The sequence below is a fragment of the Panthera tigris genome, chromosome C1 (assembly GCF_018350195.1).
Source record: "Panthera tigris isolate Pti1 chromosome C1, P.tigris_Pti1_mat1.1, whole genome shotgun sequence".
In the NCBI taxonomy this organism is placed as follows: Eukaryota; Metazoa; Chordata; class Mammalia; order Carnivora; family Felidae; genus Panthera; species Panthera tigris.
Window position 1 is genome coordinate 218,349,350 of NC_056667.1, and position 12,724 is coordinate 218,362,073.

At 58.6% G+C, this 12,724-nt stretch overlaps 1 protein-coding gene across 1 annotated transcript in view; it reads right to left on the reverse strand.

Annotated features, from left to right (window-relative positions):
• Positions 1–1,769: 1,769 nt before the first annotated feature.
• Positions 1,770–12,724, reverse strand: part of NDUFA10 (NADH:ubiquinone oxidoreductase subunit A10) — a 51,684-nt gene continuing 40,729 nt past the window's right edge. Inside the window, exon 10 of the mRNA XM_042995882.1 lies at positions 1,770–2,177. Coding sequence (XP_042851816.1) covers positions 2,109–2,177 — 69 coding nt within the window. The 3' untranslated portion in view covers positions 1,770–2,108. The remainder of the gene's footprint in view (positions 2,178–12,724) is intronic.

A 12,724-nucleotide genomic window follows, 5' to 3' on the forward strand; every position in this document is an offset into this window, starting at 1 on the left:
AGCAGCACTTTTTCCGTAACGCAAAACTCTCCCGTCCGCGCACACGCCCGTAAGAAAAACTGCAGACAAAACCACGTTGCTGCAACACTTAGGCCCTGGTCCCCAAAGCAGCAAATATTCCGACACGGGGTATTTAAAACACAGGGTTTTATTTCAACTCTGGGGTTTTCGGGGGCGGTAAGCTTCTTTTGTGAAACGAAATGATGGGGTGCTCTGAAGTCAGGAGATCCTACAGGGGCGTCTGCCAACCTCCCCCGGGTTTCTGTCCGGAGAGGAGGCTTGGACACTGTTTATTTGCTGTTCTCCGGCCTGTTCACAGGAGAGGAGACGCCAGAAGCGAACCGGGTCCTCGCTCAGCACAACGCCCCGGTGTGCGGGCCGGCAGGGCACGCACAGCCCGCGGGGCCAGACGCGGACTCCGGCCGGTGCTGTCACACGAGCTGGGAAGGGCGCGTCCGCGTGTGCAGAGCCGGCTCCCACCCAAGCCCGACCGCACAGCGGACCCCACCACCAGCTGGGGATGCAGCAGCGCGATGCGGAGGCCGACGTGGCGAGCGGGCTCGTTAGGGCCGAGACACCAGGGACAGCCAAGATAATTAAAGATGTTTTTCTTTTCCTTCCTCCTCTCCTTAATGGTCTGAGGCACTTCGTCCAGAAAACGCCCCACAACTGGCCCCGTACCCTTCAGAGCGGCGACGAAGGTGGCGTTTCTCAGGGAACCGTGAAGCTTCAACACTGAGGTCTGACTCCAAGTCACATGCTGCTGGGAAACTTTATTTTCAGTTGTTAACCCCCTCCCACCCCCATAAAAGGGAAGGTGGGAAGGGGAAAGGAAGGAAAGAGAAGAGGTGAGGGAGCAGGGGAGGAGGGGAGGGCAGTAGGGGAGAAGGGAGGGGAAGAAGAGGTGTGAGGAGGGAGGGAGAGGAAAGCAGAGAAGGGGAGGGGAGGGGAGGGAGAGGGGTAGATGGAGGGAGGGAGGAGGAGGGGAGAGATGAGGGGAAGAGAGAGGCAGGGAGGGGAAGTGAGGGGAAAGGAGGGAAGGGAAAAGAAGGAAGAAAAGGAGGGGAGCAGGAGGGGAAGGAGGGGGGAAGGGCAGGAGAGCAGATCTCTGGCCACCAGGCCCAAAGAGCACTGCCCAGGCTCCAGTCCCGGGACGGCAGGCCGTGTGCCCGCCGAGCACCGGAGGGGTGGGCGGGGCTGGACGGGTGGGAGGGGTGCCAGGAGCCGGACGTTAACTTGCACGTCGCGTCAGTCTCCCACGTCTCAAAGGTGGCAGGTGGCCGGGGTGCAGCTCCGAGGAGGGAGCCCTGGGTTCAACGGGATCCACGACTTGCACCTGCCCCACGGCGGCCCTGACGCGCGGAACTCTACAACGAGCCTGCAAGAAGTTTTCCACGTCTCAGTGGAGAAGTGGGATTTTCCCTTTCCATGTTCGTTTCTGAAGACAACAAAGAGTTCGTTGCTTTGCTTTCGGAGGAATTACAACGATGGTCCTCCTGTGTGTCTCCTGACACGTCTTTTAGAAGAAACGGGTGGTTCTAGAAGCAGGCGGTGATTTCTTCCCTGCCTGTTTCCTGTGCCCCCTGCAGTAGCCAGACGGCCGGTCAGACGGCTAAGTGCCTCAGGGGCCCTCTGTGTCCTCGCCTCTGACTGAATAAACCAAACGCATCAAAGCTCACGGTCGGTGAAGTGCAGGCAGACACGTGTGTGCACGTACATGTATGTGACGTGTGCGTGTGCAGACGTGTGACGGAGGCAAATGCCACGGAACCAGTTTTATTTTTATTTCTTGAAGTGTGAAGACAGGTACAAAATCTGCATGACACTGAACACGGCTGCAATGAAAGGGAATTCTTCTAGTAACATCTAGTAACATCTGGTCTTTAATAGCAGATTTATTTCCCGGGTGATAATTCTGGATCATTCCCAAAGCTACAAGATTCCCGCCTTCCAAACACTAGAGGCTCCCGGTCCCCCAGCAGCTACACTACAGGCGGCCTGGTTCCGGCTCACCCACCCCTCCCCCCGAGTAGGCTGCAGGGACCCCATGAGTGAGGCAGACCGGAAGTGTCCCCGTCATCGCGATGCAGGCCACGGAGGAGGGTCCGTCACTTCAGCCAGATCCACTTGTCCCCCACGTCCGCATTGTACCCGGGGCAGTACCTGCGTCCTGGCAGCTGTGGGAGGGAAAGCCACGGTCACATGCTTTACAAGGAACACGGAGCCCCCGGCTCACCCGCCCGAGAGCTTGTTCGAGTCCGAGCTTCCTCGGCAGGACCAGGGGGCCCGCCCCATGACGGGTGCTGCTCCAAGGGGAGTCACAGGCCCCCGGTGAGAGCTCGGCCGGCTGGCATGCTCCGGCAACCAGCAGACCTGGGGGCGGCCTCTGGCTGGCTTTGACGGCCATGACTTAAAAACACGGTGACACTGCAAAACCTGCCAATGAAATCACACCTCCGGGGGGCGCAGTCTGGACCAGCACACTCTCGTGAGTCCTCGGGTGAGGCTAACGCGGGGCCCTCCGCCCTCCGCCACCTATGTGGGCAGGTTAAGGAAGCGGGTGAACCGTCAGGCCCGACCTCAGTGGGAACCTCCAGGAGCAGGGGTGGGGGAGCGGCTGGACCCAGGAGGGCTGTTTGTCGGGGGAGCAACGGGGCCGGGAGGAGGGAGGTCTCCTGCCGGCCCGCCCGCCGTGTACCCGAGGGAAGTCAGGGGCACAGACAGGGGATGCAGGGCAGAGAGACCGTGCCACGCAGACGCGAGCCCAGCCCCGCGGGCAAAGGAGTCTGCATCGAGACGAGGGCTCGCCGGCCCTGAGTGGCCACAAAAGGCAGCACCAGCCACAGGGTGGCCTCGCGACGGAGCTGCGTGTGGCTCACCCAGACCCGAGGGACGCGCTGCGCAGGCAGGGAAACACTCAGATACAGCACATTTTTCAAGTTACGTAAATGGGAACAAAATACTGAATTTTCTTTTTCATATTTTCACATCGATGTGGAAAGATCTGTACACGCTACATGCAAAACTCTTCCAAATTTTGCACATAGTACTGAAGTATTAAAAAATAAATAAACCACGGGCACCTGGGTGGCTCAGTTGGTTAAGTGTCTGACTCTTGGTTTTGGCTCAGGTCACAATGTCAAGGTTCGGGAGTTCGAGCCTGACACGCTATGGGCATAGGGCCTGCCTGGGATTCTCTCTCCTCCTCTCTCTCTGCCCCTCCTCTGACCACTCTCACGCTCAAAATAAACTTAAAAAAATAAAGTAAATCAGTCTTTCCTTTATCCTGATCAGCAAAAGGCATCCACCTGCAGCCACAGCGAGGGGAACCACTGAGGGGCATGTGGGCAGCGTGTCCGTGAAGGCCCTGAACGCCACTCCCAAGGCCAGAGAGCCCTGACGACCAGCTCTGAGGCCCCCGGCCCAGGTTCTCTCCTGGCTACCGGAGCCTCAGGTTTGCGGGGGGGATTCTGTAGCGGCAGCGGAGGTCCGGCCACCGGGGCACTGGCGGGAGGGGTGAGCAGGGAGCTGGCACACAGGTAGAGGAGACACGCGTGGGCCATCTCTACTTCCAGGCCCGGGGTACCCTGCTAATGGGGCCCTACCCAGGTGCCACGAGCACTCCGGGAACACAAGAGGAAAACAAAGGACAAGACCCAGCTCTCCAGGAGTTGAGAGTCTTGGGGGCAGACTGGCAAGGGAGCACGCGCGACACGCCCACAGCCCACGGCGGCGCTGCGGGCCAGCCCAGCGCAGAGAACGGGGGACACCCCGGGGAGAGGCGGGCGCCCGGGGCCGCTGTGCGAGCTACGGGACTCGGAAGCGGCAGGAAGAGGTGAGCTCTTCTGCTCTCTGATTCCGACAAGCACTTGGGTGTAAGGTGGTCGCTGGGCCGGAGCAGGTGCAGGGAGTGCCGCGGGCGAGGGCCACGGGGACCGACACCGTTCTGGCCTCCTTGGGCCCGAAGGGCTCAAGGTCCTGGGTAAATAGAGGGGAGCAGGGGGAGGACAGGCGATGTCCCTGGGGAAGGGGGCCCCCGCCGGGCTGTGGACACCGCACGGGAGCAGCCCCGGGCACCTCGTGGAGGTGGTGTGGGGCCCTGGAAGGCTGGGTCCGAGGCTCCAGAGACAGGGCCGTGCGGAGATCCGCAGGCAGGCCCCCGCCACCCAGCAGGCGGCCCACGGAGGGCAAGAACAAGGAGGGAGGGCAGGCCGGGCGCCATCCGGAAACACCCAGCAAACGGCCGTCCGGGCACCAAGCCGCAGCAGGAAAGGAGCGCGCCCCTGCCGGAAGACGGCCTCTCTCTGAGCACCCGCCGCAGCGCCACAGGCGAACAACACAACGCTGGCGTCTCCGCGCAAGAGCGCTGAGGCTCTGACCCGCCCGACCCTGCGGCAAACCCGCGCGGCTGAGCCCCCGGGTTTCTGAGGTCAAGGTGTCCTTCGTGCTGGCGTCTGCCACACGGGCCCTCATGGCAGCACCTGCTGAGGACAGGCTGGGCAGGCGACAGCTGGCTCTGTCCTCCTCTTCGCAAATCCAATTTCCCACCACGGAGCAAATAAAAACTAGCAGAACGTCAAACCTGCTGAGTCCGGCCAGTATCTACTAACTGCCCCGTGAAGCCTGCTCCCTGGACATCTCAGGGCGCTGTTTCACTGGCCTTTGATTCCAGATCCTCAGGGTCCCTTTCCAGTGCACGTAAGCCAACAGAGACCCCAGGGAGGGTTTCCATCCGGAACATTTCACACCGCGGGGGGCACAAGATAAGCCGCTTACACGTTACTTCACAGCTGCGTCTGCTCATTTAAATAAACCTGCAAACCAGCAGAACCCAGTTCACATTCGTCATGTGAGAAAACACAGCCCCGCAGCGGCACTGCTCGGGAACCGACACCAGAGCGACACCTCCCCGGGCCCGGCCACCCCTTAGCGCACACAGGCTTGTAGGTGCGCATCCCCGGACGAGGGCCACCTCCTCGGTGACGGGGCCGCTAGCCGGGACTACTCTGTAGACAGGAGCCGCCCAGCACCTCCCGAGTATAAGCGTCCAGCCTGTACGGGACAAATGACCACCTATCTTCCTCAAGCCGCTGATGTTCCGGTTTGTTTTCTGGTTCTCCCAGCTGAACTTACTTCTGGTCTTAGTTTGTTCTTCATGCACGGGAAAGTATCTTAGAAGAAATTTTGACTAGCGGAAGGCCCCCTCTTCACCCTGAAAACATCCCATGAAGCGTTACATGTGAAGTGTGGGGGGCCACCTGCTGACCGGGCCTGAGGACCGCTGCGTGTGCACGGGGCGAGGGAGGGAGGAAGGCGGCCTAGGAACTCAAGCCTTCAGCGCTCCCTCTCCGAAATTCCACGTGGGACATGTGAGCTGAGGATAATCTTGCACGCACCTGTCCTCTGAAGTCACGGCGCTGTGCCGGTTTAATACTCTCAGGAATTTGTTTCCCCACCTTTTCCATTTACCATTAAAAATCAAAAAGTTTAGGGGCGCCTGAGGGGGGGGCTCAGTTGGTTAAGCATCCGATTTGATCTCGGCTCAGGCCATGATCTCAAGGTTCCTGAGATCAAGCCCCACGTCAGGCCCTGCGCTGACAGCGCAGAACCTGCTTGGAATCCTCTGTCCCTGCCCCTCTCCTGCTCATGTGTGCACGCGTGCTCTCTCTCAAAATACACATTAAAAAAAAAAAATCAAAAAGTGAATTTCCTTAAGAAAACACTGCAGCAAACCACAAACACAAACTCTTCCCGAAAAGTGGCCAAGCTGCCTGGTGCCCGATATCGTGGTGAGTGGCTCTCACCACGGCCCACCCCTGGGGCTCTCCGTGATGAGTGGGCTCAGTGCCCCCGTAAACCTGACGATCGGGGCTGGGCACTGGGAAGAGCCAGGAACAAGCAGGAGGCTCGGGTGAGTGGCACAGAGAGGGCACTGATGTCCCGGAGGAGGCGGGAGGGTGGCCTTCCACCCGAGCTCCCCCTGGGCAGCCCTCCTCGGGGTGTCGGGGGGCGCACAGCCTCGCAGTCCAGAGACTGAGGACGTGGGCATCCGAGGCTGTCCGCAGCTCAGTGGTTTCCTCCCCAGGCCCAGGTCTTGTTCCCACTGGCATCATCTTGATTGGCACGGAAGAGATGGGAAAAGACACGAATACCAAAGTACATATTTGCAAAATCATTCCCGATTTCCCCAAATTATTTACTTGTGCAAAATCTGCGTGTCAGAGGGTCGTGTGTAATTTAAACTAACATTTATAACGGTGGGAACTGTGAGATCCCTGATCCTCCTGGCAAACAGCACACGACAGCTTACTGGACAGCCGCCCCCCACACACACACATGCACGCTCACACACACACGTATGCACACACAAGGCACGTACACATACGCACGCATACACTTGCACGCACACGTGTACGCACACACGCATGCATATACGCACACAGGCACACGCACGTACACACACGCGCGCGTGCACGCACACAGGCACAAAAGTACGCACACACGCGTGCACTGCTAGCACACGACCCCTGGAAGGGGACGTTCAAAAGAAACTTCTTACAGGCTGCCTCTTAGGGGCCCAGGGGCCGGGGGCCAAGGAGGGAGAGCTGAGCTAACTGCACATTCCACGCCTTCTGAAGCTCATAGCACACGCAGTCCTTTCTCTTCTCTCTCTAAAAGAAAGGCTAAGTAGCCCAGGGATAAACAGCTAGAGTGTGCACGGGACTAGGATCCGAACCCACGTCTTCCGGCTCGGACTCCGTTCCCATTCACTAGGCCACCGGCCACAATTGCCTCCCGTGTGCAGCCCGTGGGCCAACCTGCTCCGTGAGGCTTTCCTGGAGAGAAACCATCTTCGACGCGTGCCTCCAGGTTTCCGTGTTTCAGGTACACTTGTAGAAGGGGGGCTGCTCACTCGAGGGCACATAAACGGTGAGCAGACAGATGCTGACACAGCACTCAGGAGGCACGGAAGCCACCGGCCCAGATTGTGACGCCGCTGCTTGCCCCGCGGGGGCGATTCTGGGCTTCCACGTGTCCTTGTGCACTTAACACAGGCCGCGGGCCCAGTGCCGGGGACGGCCTAGTGCCGGGACCCGAAGACCACCTCCAGCCTGACGACTGTGCTCGGGGAAAACAAGGTTTGGCTGGAAGTCGGTCATGCCGCTTGTCTGCAGACTGACTGTGGCGCCTCTATGCCCAGAGAGGGGCCGGGTGAGCGGCCGTATGTGCCCAGGAGAGGGGGGCAGTGAGGGTACGTGCCCGAGAGAGGGGCCGGGTGAGGGGCCCGGTGAGCGGCCACATATGTGCTCTGCCACTGAGGATGGACCACGTGAGACCCACCGGACCAATTCACACCAGGACAGACAGGTCAGGGTGGCTAGCATCTGTGGGCAGAGAGCCAGAAGGGAGGCCCCGGGCGAGGAAAGAGACTCATCGCAGTGACCCACTGGGTCTGCGGCTGGGCACGTCCGTGCACGCGTGAGATGACGCTCCCGGAGGCAGGCAGAGGGCCACCCGAGGGAAAGAGCATTTCTGCAAGGTGCTCCCCTCAGGCCGTGAGTGACTGAGCTCCGGGCAGCCAAGGCCCGCCACGCCCACGTATCGGGCTAATCCTTCCCTAGAAGTCAGGCTACCTGAGACTCACCAAAAAGCTAAGGTATCAAACCCCAAAAGCTTGTTAAACTGATTTGCAGTCACCTCCAGTTGGCAGAGTAAACGTTCTAACACTCTTCAGAGGAATAAAACAAAATCCAGTACTCAAAAACGTAGAACTAACAACACAGAGCAACCACTGAAAAGTCTCTAGACACGTGAAGGGGAAACTGTAACTTGGGGCGCCTGGTGGCTCAGTCGGTTGAGAGTCTGAATCTTGGTTGCGGCTCAGGTTGTGATCTCCCGGTTTGTGAGTTCAAGCCCCGTATCGGGCTCTGTGCCGGCAAGGTGGAGTCTGCTTGGAATTCTTTCTCTCCTTCTCTCTGCCCCTTCCCCGCTTGCTCTCTCTCAAATATAAACAGAAAGAAGGAAAGAAAGAAAGAAAGAAGGAAAGAAAGAAGGAAAGAAAGAAGGAAAGAAAGAAAGAAAGAAGGAAAGAAAGAAAGAAAGAAAGAAAGAAAGAAAGAAAGAAAGAAAGAAAGAAAACATAACCTGTAACCAGGGGAAAACAAATTAGGGGCGAAAACAAATTAGGCTCAGACAAATTGTCAGACAATGACAATGACGGATTACGAAACAAGACCGTTAAAACAGCTATGATAAAAATATTCAACCTCCTGAAGAAATTAAATGAAAAATGAAAATAATGAGAAAACTAGAAAACATAAAAAGAAACAAATAAAAATCCTAGGTGAAAAGAAAATGGGATTTCTGAAATAAGATTCCACCTGACGGGGGTGGTGGTCACAGCAGCGTGCGGCTCAGATGTCCCCACCGCCCCCCGTGCCGACCCTGTGGTCCACCACCCCATTCGCACCGAGGCCACGCCCTGGTAAGGCGCTCGGCCCTCAGCTCAGAGCCACAGAGGGTCCAGGCCAGCCCGTCTGTGGGGGCCGTGGGACTCTCCCTCGTCCACCTGGCCAGGTCCATCCTGCACGGCTGCTACACCACGCTCCTCCCGTCCCTCTCCGGTCACGGACGGCACGCAGCGGAGGACTAAAGGCTCCCCCTGCACCTCGCATCTCTCCCCTTTACTCCTCACGGGGGTCTCCCAACAGTCTGGGCAATTTAATCCCATCTTGGCTTCTGTTCCTCGGAGGGCCCAAACGAACGCAAGGGAACTGCCAGCGTGTCTCACGCACACGAGAAAACGGGGAACCGAAAGTAAGGCACAGAGACAAAAAGGCCCAAAACAGAATCTCGGTGACCTCTGGGTCACCGTCAAGTCGGACAACGTCTGTGCACGGAGCCCCAGAAGGGGTGAGAAACAACACCCGGGGCAACAGCGCCCAAGCGTGCTCACAGATGCTACGGAGACCGAGCGAGCGCCGCGCACAGGCGAGACACGACGGCTCGCGGAGGCGCGTCGTGACGAAGCGGCTGGGAAGCGGTGACAAAGACAGAGAGCAAGAGGCACAAGGGCCGCGGGCAAGCAGGACCTCACACTCGTCCACGGAAGCCGTGCGGCCAGGATCCACGGGGCCTCAGCGGGTCGGGGGGGGGGGGGGGGGGGGACGCGCGCCAACCCGGGATTCTTCTCCGGGCGCCCGTGTCTGTGAAAGTGCAGCTGAAGCTGGTTCTTCTCGTTCTTCAAGCGAGAGCTCACAGGACGCGCTGCCAGCAGACCCCTGCTGTAAGCAGCAGCGACAGAGGCGGCTCAGGCCACACGAGAGAGCCGCCAGACGGAGGCCTGGGACCGCAGAGCGCGAGCGCGCCAGAGAAGGGAGCGACGGGGCGGGTGGCGGGTCACGAGGAACCTCTCACTTGTTTCACAGAGAACTGACCTTTGAAGCTGAAACAACGGCAACAGGTCACGAGCTACCGACACGGGTAACGTGAAATGCAGGGGAGCAACCCGGCAGAGGCGGGAGGAGCTGGGCGGGAGGCGCCCCCGTGAGGCGCCTGCGTTCCGCGTGGCCTGGCAGGACAGGACGGGCCGCTCGCGGGCAGCCGGTGGCGAGGGACAGGCGCGCGCTGGAGCGGCCCGGAGCGGTCATTAACGGTGAGACGGGTGTAGCCTTTGAGTCAACAGCGGAAATTAAACGGAAGTATAGACCATTATCAACCAAGCCGAAAGCAGCAGGAAAAGAGAAAACGATGCAAATCTGACCGTCACGTGCTACAGCGTCGACGCGTGGCGCTGGAGAGCAGGTTCCCAGCAGGAAGAGACCTCGCCTCTCCCCAGTCGCTCACTGCGCGGCCCTCTCTGGGCCAGGCTCTGGCTCCTGCAGCCCTGCTTCCCCCTCCCTCCCCCCCAGGCCTGCTCCATCACCACCTCCCGGGAAGGAAGTGCCCTGGCCCCGTCTGTGACAGAGACTAGAACACTGGTGCTGGGGGGAACAGAGCCGGCCCCACCTCCCGCACAGGCACCTCCCAGAGGGAGCAGCTGACGACTGGCTGTCCGCGCCTCTGCCTCTTCTTCGCTCCTGCTCTTCTGGGGTGCCTCCCCGGGCCGCTCTTCCTCCCCGGCTCCTGCCCCTCTCTCCACGAGCCCTCCCTGTCCCCTGGGAGCCCCTGCGCCCGTCCGCAGACTCTCCTCCTGGCACTCATCTCAAAGCGACGCCCAGGGCAGTCACCGGCCTACTCATCGACGCCAGCGATGGTCACCGAGTCCCGCCGCCGGCACCGCCTCACACGTCCCGACGCCACGAGGGGCAGGCGGGCGCCGTCCCTGCTTGACAAGATGTTACGTGACCTGCCCGAGCCGCCGGGCTGCAAGCGGCAGGCTAGAACCGCGGGTCTCAAGTCCAGGATCATCTTCCGGGACACTGGGAGCGGGTTAGCAGACAGGAAGTCCTCCCCGCTGCTAACTCTGGAAAATGATATAGTAGCTTTGTCTCTCTCGACCACATGCTGCCTTTCCTGAGTTTTACCAAATTCCATTCACTCCCTCCGATTTATTGTTTATCTGCCAGTCCTGGTGTATCATCATGCTGTGCTGCTTAAGTTTCTAGAATAGAGACGCCTGGGCGTGTGTCGGGGCACGGTCCCCGCTCCACGCTGGCCTGGGAGGGTGGACGCCCAGGCTTTCCCACCTCCTCTCGTGTTTCCTGCAGAGTCCGGTCGGGAACCCTGGCTCTCAGCGGTCACCGCAGGGCGCTCACTGAGGCTCACAGTCTCTTAGCGGCTCTCCAGAGAACTAGAACACAGGCAGGAGGAATTCTGGCCTCAAATCCTTTGTTGTATTACTGTCGGGAGGTGAATTTTTTTAAAAGGATCAAATGAAGCCCTCCTTGTATTGGACCCGCCTCACCCCACGAGAGCCAGGACGTGGGTGATACCGGCTACGACGGACTCTGCTCTTTCCAGATGCTCTGCCGGCTCGGTAAGTCTGGAGTGACCCCGGGATTCCAACTTCCGATCTCTGCTTCCCATTATTACGTAGAAATGCTAATGGACTCTAAGAATTTTTCATTAATTTCAAAGAGCGTGGCAGAAATTATTTTAGAGTCACTTCTCTGATATACAATCTCCCTGATTTTCCGTTACTGCTAAGCATAAATCAAGGATGAAACTCTGAAATCAACTCCCCCCTCAAAATCTCATTTTATCAAAGACAATTTTCAAAAGCCATCTTTTGAAGAACAAGTGTCTTCTATCTTTAGCACAAACACCACAGCCTGTTACAAACACATCCACACTCGGCGGCCAAATCCACTGCCAGAAGCACCACAGAATCGTGTGTTTGCAAGGACTCACGTGAGCAGTGAGTGGAAAAGGCCCTAACTCAAGCACTCGCTTAAATACCTGAAAACAGTATTCTTTCTAGAAACCCCAAAACGAAAGTATCGACTGAGCGCACCGCCAAGTCCGGGCGCCCGGGCTTTGTCAGGCTGCGTGCTAAGGCGTCTCCCCGTGGCCTGCCACCAGCAGAGCCTTGGATAACGCGTGACAATCCGCAGTTTCACTCAGAGGAAAGCACCTGGTGAAAAGCCCGCCTCGTGCACTAGCGGTCTTCTCCGGGGGACACGTGTTATCCTCACACGCGGGACTCGAAGTCACGGGACGCGTGGACCGATGCGGAGTCTCGGGGACGCGCTCTCCAGGCAGCGTGTGCAGGGGCACTCGCAGCGCACGTCTCGGCGCGTCTTCCAGCCCCGACGGGCGAAGGGCAGGCTGGAGAGCACTCTACGCGCTCAACTAAACAACGTCCACGCTGAGAATCTGCACTTGGACACAGACACACGTAGCAGATTAAGTTCTAACTGAGGCTTACGCGTCGAGAGGAAGCGCAGAACAATTAAACGTCGGCACCTCTCCTCCCGAGCGTGTTCACGTGAACGGATGCTACGGCTCCTGGTCACTGCACGTCTGTCTTTATTAAAGGGAATCTCACAGGAGCGAGAGCACACGGTGTTAGCATACTGGAGTGACTGACCGTCTCTGTTCTGAAACATGGGTCACTTGGTGCTGCGGTGAAGACAACTTGAGACAGTGGAGAAATAAAAGCAGGAGAGGAAGCAGAAGACCGTTGTCCTAGCAACTGTCTTGGACACAATCGGATTGGTGGAGGGAGCGCCGTATCTTAACAGCATCTGGCCTCCCTAAATTGAAGACACTGAATCGGTAAAGTGGAAACCAATTCACAGCTTGTCTGCCCTAAGGAAGGGCTGCACGGAAATAAAAAGTGACCCAATACAGTGTCTGAAAAATGACTTTCAAAAGTTAGCAGGCTGCTACGCACACATCAGCACCCCCCGAGCAGGCCCCGGCCGTTCCAAGTACCGAAGGGGGCCGGGCGAACAGAAAAAGCATGGATGGATAATCTCAGACTCCAGGCACGCGTGCCCCCCTGCAAACATCACTTCGGGAGAAACTGGAGACAGGCAGTCACCCGGAGTGTGGCAGGCACCCGAAAGGACCCGGACCCCAGCCAGCGACAGAGCTGAGCAAACACCGAGGTCACAGGATCAACAAAACCAGACGAAAACTAAAAAATCCTATTCCTGTGAAATCTCAGGTCTGTCTTCACTAGTCCGCACCCCCAAGTCACGACACAGCTAAGCCGGAAATGCTCACGCACACGCGCCTGCACGCCGGCCACCCCGGCGGCCCCCGTGTGGCTGCTGTG